This window comes from Lepidochelys olivacea, assembly GCF_965140295.1.
Source record: "Lepidochelys olivacea isolate rLepOli2 genome assembly, chromosome: 7".
Lineage (NCBI taxonomy): Eukaryota > Metazoa > Chordata > Testudines > Cheloniidae > Lepidochelys > Lepidochelys olivacea.
The window spans coordinates 120,586,361-120,605,024 of NC_140417.1; the positions used below are offsets into that span (position 1 = coordinate 120,586,361).

At 45.9% G+C, this 18,664-nt stretch overlaps 1 protein-coding gene across 3 annotated transcripts in view; it reads left to right on the forward strand.

The window, feature by feature from the left end:
• The window catches only part of CFAP43 (cilia and flagella associated protein 43), a 99,940-nt gene that overhangs the window by 63,050 nt on the left and 18,226 nt on the right, over positions 1-18,664 (forward strand). For all 3 annotated transcript variants that reach the window (XM_084634386.1, XM_084634387.1, XM_084634388.1), the window contains exons 25-28: positions 8,710-8,916; positions 10,436-10,525; positions 15,869-15,946; positions 18,362-18,487. In XM_084634386.1, the coding sequence (XP_084490512.1) occupies positions 8,710-8,916; positions 10,436-10,525; positions 15,869-15,946; positions 18,362-18,487 (501 nt within the window). The remainder of the gene's footprint in view (positions 1-8,709; positions 8,917-10,435; positions 10,526-15,868; positions 15,947-18,361; positions 18,488-18,664) is intronic.

Here is an 18,664-nt window from a genome sequence, read left to right on the forward strand (position 1 = left end):
TATTGGCATTTCATCTTTTGGAACGGAGTTCTGCCTGCACAGATTCTTCTCCCCATACAGCAATCAGATTCAGTACCTCCTGTTCAGTCCATGCTGGAGCTCTTTTGTGATTCAGGGACTCCATGGTCAGCTGTGCTGATGAGCTCTGCATGGTCACCTTTGCTGATCAGCTTGCCACACTGGCCAAACAGGAAATAAAATTCAAAAGTTCCCGGGGCTTTTCCTGTCTACCTGGCCAGTGTATCTGAGTTGAGAGTGCTCTCCAGAGCGGTCACAAAGGAGCACTCTGGGATAGCTCACGGAGGCCAACACCATTGAATTGTGTCCACACTACCCCAAATTCGAACCCATGAGGTTGATTTTAGAGCTACTCCCCCCACCGGGGAGGAGTTCAGAAATCAATTTTAAGAGCCCTTTAAGTTGACAAAACAGGCTTGGTCGTGTGGACGGGTGGAGGGTTAAATCGACCTAATGCTGCTAAATTCGACCTAAACTCGTAGTGTAGACCAGGGCCTAGTCTCTTGACAGCACTGCGAGTGTTCTTCAAAATTCTCGCGGTGGCACATCTCCGCAAACAAGAGGTAACAATACTCTCCCATCTGGACTATTATCTATTAAAAGCTCCCACTTGGACGCCCTTAACATTACTCAGAGGACACTCAACCTCTTCCTGAGACTGGGTTTACAGATAAGCATACAAAAATCAACTCTAAACCCCATACAGATGTTAGACTTCATTGAAGCCCAGGTAGACTCTCTGGAAGCCAGAGCATTGTTACCAACAAACAGGTTCATCACTCCAACCAACCTCATTTCTTCGTCACTGAAGTGTCCATACATATTGGCCCGAACCTGCCTCCAACTATGAGGACATATGGTGGCAACCACATTCTTGGTACAACATGTGCATCTTCACATGCGCTGTCTTCAGGGCTGGCAAAGAACCATCTATGTACCACATAAACACAGCCTAAACAGACGCCTGGCAATGCCGATTAAAGTCAGACTCTACACGGCTGGACGCAAACCAACTTGTGCGCAGGAGTCCCTTTTATCCAGACTCCTCCTTCAATAATAATCACAACCAATGCCTCCTTGATAGGCTGGGGAGCCCATCTACAACACCACACAATTTAGGGCAGGTGGTCTTCCTCCGAGACTCTGTAACACATAAACCTCTTAGAATTGCATGCAGTTCGCAACGCAGGCTTGCATTTCTTGCCATTGATCAGGAACGAGAATATACTGTGGCAAAGCACCTCCAAGGCACTTCCCCCTCTGGCGATGATGGGTCTCGGGTAAATCAGTCCCACGCTGGGCAGTGTTTGCCTTCCCTCTTCTGTGCTCCTTTGGCTGTGTTTTCAAGGTAGGTCCCAGGGTTGGCCTACGGGGCGATCCTTCACGAAACAAAAAGGAAACAGTCCTATAAACACAAAAACAAAGGGGGATATCTTTCTCTGACCCCTTGCTGGGGCAGGGTGTTGTTCTGCTGCTTGCCCTGGGCTGTCAGTCCTTCCCATAGCAGGCACTCAGGTTTGGCTGTTCCCCTATGGGAAGGAGCACAAACTGTCACCTTGGAGAAGCTTATTTCCCTGCTGACACTAGCCTGGCAATAGCTTGTCTCTCTCTCTCTCCCCACTTTTTTCTGCCCAGAGGAGGGGTTTTTAAAGGCCTCAGGCAGCCCTTAATTGGATTCAGGTGTCCCTAATTGATCTGAGGTAACCCCTTCTCAGCTTGTAGGAAAAAGGGCCTTTAACATTCTAGGGCTAACATATCAGCCTTCCAGGACCCTTTTGCAGCTGTCCAGCTTGACTTTGTCACAATACAGATAATGACAGACAACATTGCCTGCATGTTTTATATAAACCGACAGGGAGAGGCCATTCGCACTCCCTATGCACCGAAGGTATGAAACTATTGTGTATCCGGCACAATGTCAGAATCTCAGCCTCATACTTTCCAGGTCGTCAAAATACTACAGCAGATACACTGAGCAGAGAATTTTCCCAGGATCATGAATGGGAACTAAACAATGTGGTCCTGTGGTTGAAGAAACATATTCTTCAAACACTGGGGTCACCCATCCATCGACCTCTTCACAACATCCCAGAACTACAAATGCCCACAATTCTGCTCAAGAGCAGGTTTGGGGCCCCAATCCTTGAGGGATGCCTTCCTCCTCAGCACCCTTGTGATACGCATTCCCCCGATCTCTCTGTTATCAAGGGTGATACACAAAATATGTACCAATGAGGCCAAAAACATATTGATAACCCCAATGTGGCCCAGACAGACTTGGTACTCGTACCTATTGCAGATGATGGTATACGCATCACACACCCTTCCACCTCTGCCAAACCTTCTATCACAGGATGCTGGACGAGTTCACCACCCATACCTGGAGAGACTTCATCTCAGAGTATGGCTCCTATATGGTTCCATCATGATGAACTGGCATGTTCGGAACAAGTTAAAGACATATTACTAAACAGTAGAAGGACAACCACATGCAATACTTACCTTCACAAATGGAAGATATTCCACATATGGTGCCAGAATAAACAAATTAGTGCCATTTCTGCACCCCTACCCTTGGTATTGGACTATATTTTAGGACCAAAGACATCTGGACACTCCATTAGCTCAATCAAGGTACATCTCGCAGGCTATTAATGCTTTTCACCACAAGATTAGGCAAATATCAATGTCCTGTCAATCTGATCACCAAACATTTCCTTACAGGTATCAAGAACTTTTACCCCGAAGTGCGTGTACCTACTCCACCTTTGGGTTTGAACTTAGTGCTATGCTGCCTCACCGGACCCCCATTAAGACCCTTAGCAACATGCTCTCAGATGCATCTATTGATGAAGGTGGTGTTTTTATTGGCTATCACATCAGCCCACCGAGTGGACGAGTTAGGGGCCCTCATGACACACCGACTTTACACCATCTTTTTCAAGGACAAGGTCACACTAAGACCCCACCCAAAATTTCTACCTAAAGTATCTTCCTGCTTCTACATAAATCAGCCAGTCCATCTTCCCTCATTCTTCTCCAAACCTCATGAGAACATGCAGGACTCAGTACTACATACTCTAGACATCGGGTGCACACTAGCATTCTACCTCGACAGAACCTTTTCAGAAAATTTCCAAGGCTTTTCATTTCCACTACATAACGTTCTTACAGCTCTCCAAATTGATCTCTGGGTGCGTCCACCTCTGTTATCAACAAAAGAATCTGCAATCCCCTTCAGAGATCAGAACTCACCCTACCAGATCCCTTTCAACTTCAGTGACCTTTCTAAACAACGTACCAATCATAGACGTATTTAGAGCAGCCACTTGGGCTTCCACACACACGTTGGCACAGTGTTTTGTAATCGACCAGCATTCAAGATCGGATGCATTCCTAGGTCTTGCAGTGTTATCATCACGTATACAGGCAACTCTGAAGCCCCTTCCATCCAATGTGGGGTACTGCTCGATAGTCACTTGAAGTGGAGCACCCACAGGGATATGCCTCAAAGAAGAAGAGAATGTTACTCACCTTGCTCAGTAACTGAAGTTCTTCAAGATGGATGTCCATGTCCATGTGAGTGCTCCACTACCTCCCCTCCTCCCTCTATGTTGGAGTTCAATTTCCAGACTCTACAGAAGAAAAGGAACTGAGGGTGGCTGGTTAGCACATGCTAGATAGGTGCTGACAGCGCTGTGAGATGGGGACAACGCATGTGTGACCCGGACGGACACTGCTGCTGAAATTCTCCGATCAAAGGCATAGGGACGCACCAACACCTGAAGTGGAGCACCCACAGAGACATCCATCTCAAAGAACCTCAGTTACTGCACAGGGTAAGTAACCTTCTCTTTCTGACAGGTTTCAGAGTAACAGCCGTGTTAGTCTGTATTCGCAAAAAGAAAAGCAGTACTTGTGGCACCTTAGAGACTAACCAATTTATTAGAGCATAAGCTTTCGTGAGCTACAGCTCACTTCTTCAGATGCATATCGTGGAAACTGCAGCAGGCTTTATATATACACAGAGAATATGAAACAATACCTCATCCCACCCCACTGTCCTGCTGGTAATAGCTTATCTAAAGTGATCATCAGGTGGGCCATTTCCAGCACAAATCCAGGTTTTCTCACCCTCCACCCCCCCACACAAATTCACTCTCCTGCTGGTGATAGCCCATCCAAAGTGACAACTCTTTACACAATGTGCATGACAATCAAGTTGGGCTATTTCCTGCACAAATCCAGGTTTTCTCACATCCCCCCCCACCCCCATACACGCACAAACTCACTCTCCTGCTGGTAATAGCTCATCCAAACTGACCACTCTTCAAGTTTAAATCCAAGTTAAACCAGAACATCTGGGGGGGGGGTAGGGAAAAACAAGAGGAAACAGGCTACCTTGCATAATGACTTAGCCACTCCCAGTCTCTATTTAAGCCTAAATTAATAGTATCCAATTTGCAAATGAATTCCAATTCAGCAGTTTCTCGCTGGAGTCTGGATTTGAAGTTTTTTTGTTTTAAGATAGCGACCTTCATGTCTGTGATTGCGTGACCAGAGAGATTGAAGTGTTCTCCGACTGGTTTATGAATGTTATAATTCTTGACATCTGATTTGTGTCCATTTATTCTTTTACATAGAGACTGTCCAGTTTGACCAATGTACATGGCAGAGGGGCATTGCTGGCACATGATGGCATATATCACATTGGTGGATGTGCAGGTGAACGAGCCTCTGATAGTGTGGCTGATGTTATTAGGCCCTGTGATGGTGTCCCCTGAATAGATATGTGGGCACAATTGGCAACGGGCTTTGTTGCAAGGATAAGTTCCTGGGTTAGTGGTTCTGTTGTGTGGTATGTGGTTGTTGGTGAGTATTTGCTTCAGGTTGCGGGGCTGTCTGTAGGCAAGGACTGGCCTGTCTCCCAAGATTTGTGAGAGTGTTGGGTCATCCTTTAGGATAGGTTGTAGATCCTTAATAATGCGTTGGAGGGGTTTTAGTTGGGGGCTGAAGGTGACGGCTAGTGGCGTTCTGTTATTTTCTTTGTTAGGCCTGTCCTGTAATAGGTAACTTCTGGGAACTCTTCTGGCTCTATCAATCTGTTTCTTTACTTCTGCAGGTGGGTACTGTAGTTGTAAGAAAGCTTGACAGAGATCTTGTAGGTGTTTGTCTCTGTCTGAGGGGTTGGAGCAAATGCGGTTGTATCGCAGAGCTTGGCTGTAGACGATGGATCGTGTGGTGTGGTCAGGGTGAAAGCTGGAGGCATGCAGGTAGGAATAGCGGTCAGTAGGTTTCCGGTATAGGGTGGTGTTTATGTGACCATTGTTTATTAGCACGGTAGTGTCCAGGAAGTGGATCTCTTGTGTGGACTGGACCAGGCTGAGGTTGGTGGTGGGATGGAAATTGTTGAAATCATGGTGGAATTCCTCAGGGGCTTCTTTTCCATGGGTCCAGATGATGAAGATGTCATCAATATAGCGCAAGTAGAGTAGGGGCTTTAGGGGACGAGAGCTGAGGAAGCGTTGTTCTAAATCAGCCATAAAAATGTTGGCATACTGTGGGGCCATGCGGGTTCCCATAGCAGTGCCGCTGATCTGAAGGTATACATTGTCCCCAAATGTGAAGTAGTTATGGGTAAGGACAAAGTCACAAAGTTCAGCCACCAGGTTAGCCGTGACATTATCGGGGATAGTGTTCTTGACGGCTTGTAGTCCATCTTTGTGTGGAATGTTGGTGTAGAGGGCTTCTACATCCATAGTGGCCAGGATGGTGTTATCAGGAAGATCACCGATGGATTGAAGTTTCCTCAGGAAGTCAGTGGTGTCTCGAAGGTAGCTGGGAGTGCTGGTAGCTTAGGGCCTGAGGAGGGAGTCTACATAGCCAGACAATCCTGCTGTCAGGGTGCCAATGCCTGAGATGATGGGGCGCCCAGGATTTCCAGGTTTATGGATCTTGGGTAGTAGATAGAATATCCCAGGTCGGGGTTCCAGGGGTGTGTCTGTGCGGATTTGATCTTGTGCTTTTTCAGGAAGTTTCTTGAGCAAATGCTGTAGTTGCTTTTGGTAACTCTCAGTGGGATCAGAGGGTAATGGCTTGTAGAAACTCGTGTTGGAGAGCTGCCGAGCAGCCTCTTGTTCATATTCCGACCTATTCATGATGACAACAGCACCTCCTTTATCAGCCTTTTTGATTATGATGTCAGAGTTGTTTCTGAGGCTGTGGATGGCATTGCGTTCCGCATGGCTGAGGTTATGGGGCAAGTGATGCTGCTTTTCCACAATTTCAGCCCGTGCACGTCGGCGGAAGCACTCTATGTAGAAGTCCAGTCTGCTGTTTCGACCTTCCGGAGGAGTCCACCTAGAATCCCTCTTTCTGTAGTGTTGGTAGGGAGAACTCTGTGGATTAGTATGCTGTTCAGAGGTATTTTGGAAATATTCCTTGAGTCGGAGACGTCGAAAATAGGATTCTAGGTCACCACAGAACTGTATCATGTTCGTGGGGGTGGAGGGGCAGAAGGAGAGGCCCCGAGATAGAACAGCTGCTTCTGCTGGGCTGAGAGTATAGTTGGATAGGTTAACAATATTGCTAGGTGGGTTGAGGGAACCATTGCTGTGGCCCCTTGTAGCATGTAGTAGTTTAGAAAGTTTAGTGTCCTTTTTCTTTTGTAGAGAAGCAAAGTGTGCGTTGTAAATGGCTTGTCTAGTTTTAATAAAATCCAGCCATGAGGAAGCTTGTGTGGAAGGTTGGTTTTTTATGAGAGTATCCATTTTTGAGAGCTCATTCTTAATCTTTCCCTGTTTGCTGTAGAGGATGTTGATCAGGTGATTCCGCAGTTTCTTTGAGAGCGTGTGGCACAAGCTGTCAGCATAGTCTGTATGGTAGGTAGATTGTAATGGATTTTTTACCTTCAGTCCTTTTGGTACGATGTCCATCTGTTTGCATTTGGAAAGGAAGATGATGTCTGTCTGTATCTGTACAAGTTTTTTCATGCAGTTGATAGATTTCCACTCCATACGGCTAAATGCAGTGCCTTGCATAATGACAGGTTTCAGAGTAACAGCCGTGTTAGTCTGTATTCGCAAAAAGAAAAGGAGTACTTGTGGCACCTTAGAGACTAACCAATTGAATTGTATCTTATCTGCCACACAGGTTTATTACTGATTATACCAGAAATGGTTAGACGATTATGAACAAAAATATTTATCGTTACACACAAATTGTATGTGGCTAGGTATCTTGAAACATGCATTTTGAATAGCCTAATTCAACCACTGATTGTTTCATTCTAGTATAATAGGCATAATAGGAAAGATGCATATTTTTCTTCTTAATAATCCAGTTCCACTTAGAATACAGGCTTTTAAAAATCATTATTTGGCCTCTGCTTTGTTTCATACACTTGAAACACTTCCTAATTTCATTGGTACTTTATGTGCATAAATATGTACTACAGGAACTCCTCACTTAATGTTGTAGTTCTGTTCCTGAAAAATGCGACTTTCAGCAAAACGATGTTAAGCGAATCCAATTCCTCCATAAGACGTAATGTAAATGAGGGGGTTAGGTTCCAGGGAAATTTTAACACTCACACTCTACAAGGCAGAAGGAAAGGAGGGAGGGCAGACAGAGACACCCACCCTGTGTGTGTTTGAGAAATAGAAATGTGCATTTTCCCTTTAAGTATGAAGCGTGGGGTCAGAAGTACACTGCCTTGTTAATTAGATCTCTGTCCATGTGTCCCCCATGCTCTATGGAAGATGGGGTAAGTGGGGTGCAGGAGCAGGGGGGAGGGGGATACTCTGCCATTAGCACCCTTCTTCTTCCCCTTCCCCCCCCCACAGCAAGCAGGAGTCTTGGGGAGCAGCTCCAAGGCAGAGGGCAGGAGCAGCACATGGCAGTGGGGGGAGGGATAGCTGAACAGCTAGCAACTGATTGCCTGCTGAGCAGCTGCTGCACAAGGAATTTAGGGGAGCGGGGAGCTGATAGTGGGGCTGCCGGCCCACCCTGGTTCCAACCACGCACCAGCTCGCTGCAACGGGCTGCTCTTCCGGCAAGCAGTGGACAAAGCAGGTGGCTGCTAAAGGACTTTAGAAGGGAGCACTGCACAACTTTAAATGAGCATGTTCCCCAATTGATCAGCAACGTAACAACGAAACAACGTTAACCGGAATGACTTTAAATGAGGAGCTCCTGTATATAATGCTGTTCCATTCAGAAGCAATTTTAAGTTTGCAGACTACAGCACTCAAAAGCAGGAAATAAAATTAAGATTACCCACACATCCTAAACTCTGCTGCTTTGTGTGTATGTCTTATAATAGTCTCTCATCACAGGTTAGAAACCAATGTTTGCCTAATTTTCTTAATCTGTTTTTGACAGTGTGTTATTTACAACAGCAGCTTTGCCAGATGGTATTGAGGATCAGAAAAGGCATGGATTAGTTCTAAGAAATCAGAAGAAATAAGTTTTAGCTCTGCCTGCCATTTTTCCCATCTCAGTTAGCATTTGCATGCTTAATACAACTAGAATTTTGCATTTAGGGTTATTATGAAGGAGGTGTGGTAGTTTACACACACAGGCACACACAGACACACTTGGTTTTCTGTCTTCTGACTTGTTGGTGAGTGGTGTCCAGTCAAGACGGATGTGACCCTTGCAGTGTTTCCATTTTCTTGTGTGGTATTTCAGGACATCATTTACAAAGTGAAAACTGCCTTTAATAAGGAGTTTGACACCGTCGCTCGACAGAAGGAGCAGGAGATTGCCCGTGTAAAGGAAAGGAACCTGAGGATCCAAGAAATCGTGGAACAGCTCGAACTCCAGGAGGAGGTCTGGGAGCCAGCTCTGACAGATGATGAGATACCAGAGCGAGCTCTCACTGTCCAGGATTCAGAGGTATTTGAAAAATAAATCATTCCCTTTTATACGCTTGTGCAGACTTAGTTCTCTGGTTCTCCATCATTTCAAGCCATTATGTCAGTATACAGAAAGTAGCCATAAAACTGATGTGTCCATGTACACATTCACCCTTTTTTGTACTCTGCATTACCTTGGATTTTCCAGGTTTTGGGGGAAGATTCTGAATAATTCTGTCTGTAGAGTGGAAAGAAATTTGCAAAAATCTTTGAAGTTAAATTTGGTGCTTGTAAAGATGCTTGACTAACATCTCTGGAAAACAAAGCCTTCTGTTTATCCATAGACCATGTCCAGCATGGCATGGACAGTAGACTCATACAGTTACCCTGCCCAGACATTGTGCCTCAACCATGACCTGGAGGGAACACTTCTGTGGCAGTCAGAGCATGGTTTAGTTTCTCTGTTCATCTGTGAGTCGTCCCCCCCGCCCCCCATGCAGTAGTGATCAGTAAGGGTGTTAATTTTGAAGTGGATACCTAGCCACTAGAAACTGGACTGAGATCACAACTTTGTTTCATATACATCATTGAACAGCCATCAGATGGTAACTATGGATGGACTGTGATGGGACTTAGAGTGAGCGTCTCTTATGTAGTTTCACACATTTGTTTTTTCAATGTGATCTCTTCATAGGCAATCATCTGCCTTCTGTACAGTGTCTGAATTTATCCCAAATAGGCAGTTTTTGCAGGTGTTAGTGTCTATCATTTTGGTGTCAAAGCATAGATAGCATAGTACCTCTAAATTTAATTAGCAAGTTATGAATCATCACAGAATTCTTGGCACACGCTACGCTATTCATCTGATCTATACTTTTTCTCTCTGTCTTCTCTCCCAAAATGAGATTTGGTTGCAGGATCCTCTTTCATTTCAGATTCATGCATTCCTCTACATCATGTCAGTCCTGGAAACACACATGCCATCACCTTGTTTTGTGTGACGTACACACTAGTGGTGGTATTTTTGCCAAATGTAGAATGTACTAGGAGTCCGTGGGTTCTAGACCTAGAACAGAACTTGAGCCTTTTAATGTTTAACTTAAGCGTTGCTCTATAACTGGAGGCAGAGTAATACAAAACCTTGAAGGTGAGGAGACAGGGAGCTTGAATCTACAGGAAATAAAGGAGTCAGTGAAGGGATACAAGGAAGGGAGTAATGTTAGTAGTGTGGTTTTAGATAGATTGATTAGTTGAGGGAGATGTTCCAATCCCCTCCATTCCAGTACCATAAAACCCAGATGCATAACACACAAAACACAATCTACAGGAGAAAAAATGGGAAGAGCTTATGTTTTATTAGTTTAGAGCATGGCTATGTGCAGAGAAATCTGTACTGAATATTCACAAGAGAGTGAACATTTTGAGGAGTATTACTTAGATACAGAGAGCAGCGATACAAAGAAATAAGCATGCTAGCCCATATTATGATGTTTTTCTAAAAATTCTGTGAAAGAACCTACCCAGAGGAAAACCTGAGCTGAGTCTCTTTGTCTTCACAGATTAAAGTTGAAAAATACCTTACCCCAGAGCAGAGAGCGAAAGCGGAGATGATGGCTAAGATTGAAATGGAAAGACGTCTTGCTTCTCTGGTACTTTTGTTGAAGCAGTATTTTCCTTGCTAACTCACTTAGCATTGGGGACTTATTGCAATTATAATTAAATATATTACAGTCCATTTCCCTCACCATCCTTTACAATCCGAACTAAATAGCGATCTTATGGAGGAAGGAAGGGTTTAAGTTAGGGGTGCTATTTTAAAAAATATTTAGTGTTGGTGAAAGTCTCAGCTTGACAGATTTTAAGACTGGATAGTTTTCTAAAAGATATGCTCTAGCTCAATCAAAAGTTATGGACTTGATGCAGAAATTTGGTGGTGAGGCTTTTTGGCCTGAGTTTTGCAGGAGTCAGACTAGATAATCACAATAGTCCCTTCTGGCTTTAAAAAGTATGTATCTGCAACAGCCTGGAAGAAAGATCTGGCCACAGAATAGGTACACCATAGGCAGTGATAATGGAACCTTCCCCCACGCTAACCTGCCAATACCTTAATCAGAGTAAGTAAGTAGGTCATGTCTGTGCATCCATTGACATAACAGTTACTAACCTTTCCGTAACTTGTTCTTCGAGATGTATTGCTCATGTCCATTCCACCTTTGGTGTGTGCATACTGCATGCATAGTTGCCAGAGTGGTATCTGTCAGGCTGGCTCTAGTGCCCTCTAGTGGTGTGCACTCATGTGCCGGTATAAGGGGCCCAGCCAGTCTGCAACTTCTCAGTTCCTTCTTGCCAGCTAACTCCGACGGAGGGGAAGGAGGGTGGGTCATGAGCAACACATCTCGAAGAACAAGTTATGGAAAGGTCAGTAGTTGTTTTTTCTTCTTTGAGCGCTTGCTCATGTCCTTTCCACGTTAGGTGACTCCCAAGTGGTACCCAAGGAGGTGGGTTCAGAGTTCATGGACATGTGGTTTGCAACACTGCTCTGCCAAATCTGGCATCATCTCTAGCCTGCTGGGTGATGGCATAGTGGGAGGAGAAAGTATGTACCGATGACCACGTCGCTGCCCTGCAAATGTCCTGGATCAGGACCTGGGCCAGAAACCCTGCTGATGAAGCCTGAGCTCTCGTCAAATGAGCAGTCAAGATGGCAGGTGATGAAACCTGCCTACTAATAGCACGTGCAAATGCAGGAAGTGATCCAGGATTAAATTCTCTGGGCTGAAACTAGTAGGCCTCTCATCCTGTCTGCTACTGCCACAAAGAGCTGTGTGGATTTATGGAATGGCGTGGTCCTTTCTATGTAGAAGGCCAGATGTGAAGATGCTGCTCCTCCACATTCTTATACAGTTTTGGGAAGAAAACTGGCAGAAAAATAGCCTAATTACGATGAAACTGCAAAACTACCTTCGGGAGGAATGCGGAGTGGGGGCAAAGTTGTACCTTGTCCTTAAAGAACACCATATACAGGGGTTGTGATGTAAGGGCCCTGATCTCTGAGAGCCTCCTGGCCGAGGTAATCGATACCAGGAAGCCGGCCTTTCATGATTGATACGACAAAGGGCACAATAGCAGCAGCTCAAAGGGAGGACCCGTGAGCCTTGATAGGACCAGGTTTAGGTCCCACGGGGGAATGAGTTCACAAATTTGAGAGTAAAGTCTCTCTAACCCTTGAGGAAGCGTATTGACATTTCATGCAAAAAGACAGACCTACCATCCACCGGAGGGTGGAAGGTGGAAAAGGCTGCTAGGTGTACCTTAATCGACGAAGTGGCTAGGCCCTGTTGTTTCAGATGAACCAGATATTCCAGCACAGACCTAGTGGGTGAGAGGCCTCGTTGGGACGACCACACGGAAAAACACTTCCACCTGGCAAGGTAAGTCACTCTAGTAGATGGTTTCCTACTACCTAGCAATACCTGGTGGACTTGCTCCGAACAGCCAGCTCAACCATGGAACTTCCATGTGGTCAGGTGGAGGGCCTTGAGGTTTGGGTGGAGCAATCGGCCGTGATCTTGCGAGATCAGATCTGGAAGGGGAGGGCGTGGCAATGGGGTCACTACTGACAGGTCCAATAACGTGCTGAACCAGGGCTGGTGTGGCCACGCTGAGGCTATGAGAATAACCTTTGCTTTGTCCCACTTGACTTTGAGTAAGACTTTATGCACGAGAGGAATGGGAGGAAATGCACAGAACAGATGCTTTGTCCAGGGGAGCAGGGAAGGCATTTGTGAGCAAGCCTGGGCTGCACCTACACAGAGAGCAAAATTGCTGTCTCTTCCTGTTTTGCTTGATTGTGAACATGTCTATGAGGGGAGTCCCTCACCGCTGGAAGATGATCCTGGCTATATCAGGGCAAAGGAACCACTCATAGTGAGAGGAGAAAAATCTGCTGAGGTGATTTGCCAGATTGTTCTGGGCTCCCAGAAGGTGAGAAGCTTCGAGATGGATCGAGTGCATCACACATATTCCCACAAGCGAATAACCTCTTACCAGAGTGGGGAAAAGTGTGCACCTCTCTGCCTGGTGATGTAAAACATGGCTGCCATGTTGTCCATAAGAACTTGCACAACCTTGCCTGCAATCTGGGGTAAAAACACCTGGCACGCTAGGTGGACCACTCTGAGCTCTCTGACATTTATGTGCAAGGAGAGCTCCTCCAGGGACCACAGACCTTGAGTCCTGAGGTGCTCAAGGTAAGCCCCCCAACCTAGCTCGAATGCATCCAAGATTAGGGATACTGAGGTTTGGAGACTGATGAAGGGAATGCCCAAGCCTACCAACCAGGGATCCCCTCACCAGTCGAGGGACATGAGGACCTGTGTGGGAACTGTAAGCACCAAGTCCAAATGGTGATGGCAGCGAGTATACCGAGGACTGCCAAGCTTGAAGGGGTCTGAGTTGCAGTCTCGCGTGCTGCACCACGTACTGATCATAATGGTCCCTTCTGACCTTAATATCTATGAATCTATATGCATGTGGCCATGTGACCTAAAAGCTTGAGGCAGAAATGAGCTGTCGTGACGGGGTGGGCCTTGACCTGCTATATCAGAGATGACATTATCTGGAAGCGAGCCTCTGGGAGGAAGGCTCTGGCCCAGGTGGAATCGAGCACTGCACCAATAAATTCTATCCTCTGGCCGGGAATGAGAGGTGACTTCTGCTCACTTATCAATAGCCCCAGGGCTTGGAAGGTAGCTCTCACGTAGGCCTTGGACCAGCACTTTGATCAGCCAGTCATCGAAGTAAGGGCAGATTCATACCCCTTACCTCTGAGGAAGCCACCACCACTGCTATGCATTTTGTGAAAACCTGAGGGCCTGATGACAGGCCAAAGCGGAGGATGGTGAATTAGTAGTGGGTCAGGTTCACAATGAACCTGAGGAACCGTCTGTGGCCCCAAAAAGTGAAGATGTGGAAATAGGCATCTTTCAAGTCGAGGGCAGAATACCAGTCCCCTGGATTCAGGGAGGGAACAATGGACACCAGGAAGACCATGCAGAACTTCAGTTTCTTGAGATAACTGTGGAAGCAGTGCCGGCCTAGGATGGGTCAGAGACCCCCTTTGGCCTTCAGGATTAGAAAATAATGGGAGAAAACCCTTTCCCTCTCAAGTTCTGAGGCATCTCCTCCATGTCCCCTGGGAGGGCTTGCACCTTCTGTACTAGAAGTTGCTCGTGAGGAGGGTCCCTTAAGAGGGACAAAGATGGTGGAAGAAAACTGAAGGGTGTAACCTTCCTTCACCATACTCAGCACCCATGGTCCAAGGTGATGAGGGACCACGCTGGACTGAAGTAGAAGAGTCAGTGTGAAAACAAAGGGGAAGCAGGATCTGGTATGTGAACTGACATAACACCCTCGGGCACCCCTTCAGAAGTTGTGCTTGGAGCCTCCTGGATATCTGTGAGGGCCCAGTAGAGAGGCTGAAGCGGATGGGGGCAGTTGCCTATGCTTATAATCCCTGCTTCATTTCTTAAACAGGTCCAGACGTGGTGGCAGAGATGAGAAGCTGACCGGTTGCTGAGGTTGGAAGTGCTTCCTCAAAGGTGTTGGAACACAAAGGCTAGAATCCTTCAGGCCATGGAGCTTTGCATCTGTCTGCTCAGAGAAGAGGGAAGTTACCTCAAACAGGAGGTCCTGAATGGACAGCTGAATGTCTGGTGGTAGATCCAAGGCTTAGAGCAAAGAGCTCTTTTGCATGACTACTGCCGATGCCATAGCCATGTCAGCTGTGCTTAGGGCCATCTGGAGGGGGGCCCTGGCTATAGCCCGCCCTTCCTCCACAAGACTGCAGAAGTCCTGTCTGGACTCCTGGGGCAGCGAGTCCTTGAATTTTGACAGGGAATCCCAGACGTTATATTTATACCTTCTAGCAAGGTCCGCTGGTTGGAAATGCGGAGCTGTAACCCCCCCAGTAGGAAAAATCTTTCTACCAAACAGGTCCAGCTTCTTTGAATCCTTCACCTTGGTGGCTGCACCCTGCAGCCGTTACCTGTCTCTTTCGTTGGCTGCTACAACCACAAGGGGTCCGGGAGGGGGATGGGAATATAGGTACTCCTACCCTTTTACAGCAACAAAGTACTTTTTCTCTGCTCTTTTTGAAGTAGGGGGCAGAGAGGATGGGGTCTGACATTGGTTTCTGACTGGACCCATAACAGTCTCATTGAGGGGTAGGACCACTGCAGCCAAGATGTTGATCAGGCTGTGGGAGGATTCTTTAAGCACCTCCACTTCCAGCCCTAGGTTCAGAGCCACCCTTTACAGTAGCTCTTGGTGAGCTCTGAAGTCACTTTGAGGCATTGAGCCACTCAACCCCGACTGCTTCATTTGGGGAGGAAGAGGCCTGCACTGGCGGGAGCCTTCCCCCTCTTTTTCTGCACTGACCACATCATGTAGTCCCAAGTCCTGAATATTGGTACTGGGCTCGGTACCGAAGTCTGGGTCGGGTCGTGGTCACTGTGACAGAGGAGCCCATCTCTGACACCACCAAGTATGAGCATCTGGAAAGCAGGCCCGGTGCTGAGGGAAAACGCCTTGGATTCCAAAAAGGCCATTGAACCTGCATAGACCATTGTCCAGTGGGCCAAGCGCCAGGAGGGACACCTTCACCAGGATCCCACCGGTGGATGCCACTGAGGAAAAAAATCTCCAGCGACTGTGCACAGCAAACATGGAATGGAAATGAGCAAGCACTCTAAGAAGAACCTCCCTTCTGAAAAAACTAGGTGCCCATTGTAGTGATAGTTACTTGATATGTGGGCATCTGTCCACCAAAAATCAGACTGAGATTGCTAGTGTATTTCCCATAGGTCACCAAACAGCATTTCATTCACTGGCGACATATCACAGATTCTCATTGGCACCGTAGAGGTGAAAGGCCTGAGCCATCCAAGTACCCTGTTCTGCAGCATTTTCTTTTCATTTGTTATCTTTTCCAGAACAGCGCAAGACAGCGTGCCCTTTATGACATGATGAATGGGGTCCTAGAAATCAAAAAGGAAGACATCTTGAAGATTGTGAGTTGTTTCTCTCATATGATTAAAGTAACAGTTGTTATTAGAACTGAATAAAATTCACCATTTCTGAATTCTAACTGGAATTCCAAGAATTACAAAAGGACAGAAATGGTGAAAATTTGCCTTAAGCACCACTCTTGAGAAAATGTTTTGTCATAAGAATTGTGTTGAAAGAGGAAACCTTTGATATTTTTGTATAAATACGAACTTTCACTAGCAGTGCAAATCTTTCTAAAGGAGTTAAGCAATGGAACAAGATAACCCAAGAGGTTGTGGAACTCTTATAATTGGAGCTATTCCAGGTGAGACTACACCTTGCTAACAGGGATGATTTAGGGACACCAAATCAATTCTTCCACTGTACAGGAGAATGGATGGGAAGATCAATCCACTATAGTTCCCTTTCAAATCAGATTTCAGAGTAACAGCCGTGTTAGTCTGTCTTCGCAAAAAGAAAAGGAGTACTTGTGGCACTTTAGAGACTAACCAATTTATTTGAGCATGAGCTTTCGTGAGCTACAGCTCACTTTATCGGATGCATACCGTGGAAACTGCAGAGGACATTATATACACACAGAGACCATGAAACAATACCCCCTCCCACCCCACTGTCCTGCTGGTAATAGCTTATCTAAAGTGATCATCAAGTTGGGCCATTTCCAGCACAAATCCAGGTTTTCTCACCCTCCGCCCCCCCACACACAAACTCACTCTCCTGCTGGTAATAGCCCATCCAAAGTGACCACTCTCTTCACAATGTGTATGATAATCAAGGTGGGCCATTTCCAGCACAAATCCAGGTTCTCTCACCCCCTCACCCCCCTCCAAAAACCACACACACAAACTCACTCTCCTGCTGGTAATAGCTTATCCAAAGTGACCACTCTCCCTACAATGTGCATGATAATCAAGGTGGGCCATTTCCAGCACAAATTCAGGTTTTCTGACCCCCGCCATCCCCATACACACACAAACTCACTCTCCTGCTGGTAATAGCTCATCCAAAGTGACCACTCTCCCTACAATGTGCATGGTAATCAAGGTGGGCCATTTCCAGCACAAATCCAGGTCACTTTGGATGAGCTATTACCAACAGGAGAGTGAGTTTGTGTGTGTATGGGGGTGGGGGGGGTCAGAAAACCTGGATTTGTGCTGGAAATGGCCCACCTTGATTATCATGCACATTGTAGGGAGAGTGGTCACTTTGGATTAGCTATTACCAGCAGGAGAGTGAGTTTGTGTGTGTGGTTTTTGGAGGGGGGTGAGGGAGTGAGAGAACCTGGATTTGTGCTGGAAATGGCCCACCTTGATTATCATACACATTGTAAAGAGAGTGGTCACTTTGGATGGGCTATTACCAGCAGGAGAGTGAGTTTGGGGGGGGGGGGCGGAGGGTGAGAAAACCTGGATTTGTGCTGGAAATGGCCCAACTTGATGATCACTCTAGATAAGCTATTACCAGCAGGAGAGTGGGGTGGGAGGAGGTACTGTTTCATGGTCTCTGTGTGTATAATGTCTTCTGCAGTTTCCACGGTATGCATCCGAGGAAGTGAGCTGTAGCTCACGAAAGCTCATGCTCAAATAAATCGGTTAGTCTCTAAGGTGCCACAAGTACTCCTTTTCTTTTTGCAAATCAGATGATTCTAGGAGACCCAGATTAAGCAGTGGCCATAGGAATTTAGTGTGTCAGCTTCATTTGCTTCAGAGGTGATTTGCTAGTGCTGTAAAGTAGCAAGTATAGATACCTGACTTGGTGTTACTTCTTTCATGGCCATTTCAGAAATGGGTTTTGGCCTGGATCTTAGGAGAGGCTGCTTCGCTCTACCTTCTACAGCGAAGGAAGCCTGATCAATAATAGAGGGAGAAAACATTTGCTGTCCAAGTACAATGGTGCTCTAGAATGAAAAAGTAAAAGAGACCCAAGTACTCTATCTAAAGCTGATATGTTTTCAGGAAATGAAAGTTCATCTTGGCTTAGGAGTTAATTAAGGGATTTATAATGGAAAAACTGATCTTTTAGCAATAGTAGTAATACTGAGCTTGCTGAAAAATCTCACTTGTATTTTATTGTATCTGATGATTTTCTGTGAGAGAATGAAAGCAAAAATGGCCATGTTACTCACACCATAACCATTGGTGCTGCTAGGAGGTGTAGTTAGTGCTCCATCCCATGCAAATGCTGCAGGTTCAACACTGGTATTACTCCAGGAAGTCAAGGAACATAAAATAGGGCCAAAGCAGAGATATACATTCTTTGGGCGCAAGACTTGTGCAGTTCTTCCAGCTGCTACTAAGATGAAGCTCACAATAAACGTTGAGAGGTTTATTGCTGGTGCTGTACGTTCTTTTTCTCAGTGCTCTTTAATGGAGAATTGATGTTGCTCATGAATTGCATGGCTGTTTTGATATCTTCAGGAGATTCCCCCACCTCCTTTTGTTTCTAAACCTGATACCCTTTGGAATGAAGAGGAAAAGAAAGTATTCAAAGAATTTGAGAAAAAAGTTAAGGAGCTGAATGAAGAAAGGGAAAAATACAGAAAGGTAAAATAAAATGAGAAAAGGAGTGATTTTGTTCAACGTCCTTACACACAGTTTCTCTTTTTTCTCAGGATTTATTGACATGACCTCTTGGTTTCTTAAAGGGGGAAAACCCAGATCTATTTTAATAAAATAAAAAAATGCCAATAAGTGTTAAAAATTAACAAAGTTACCTGTGGC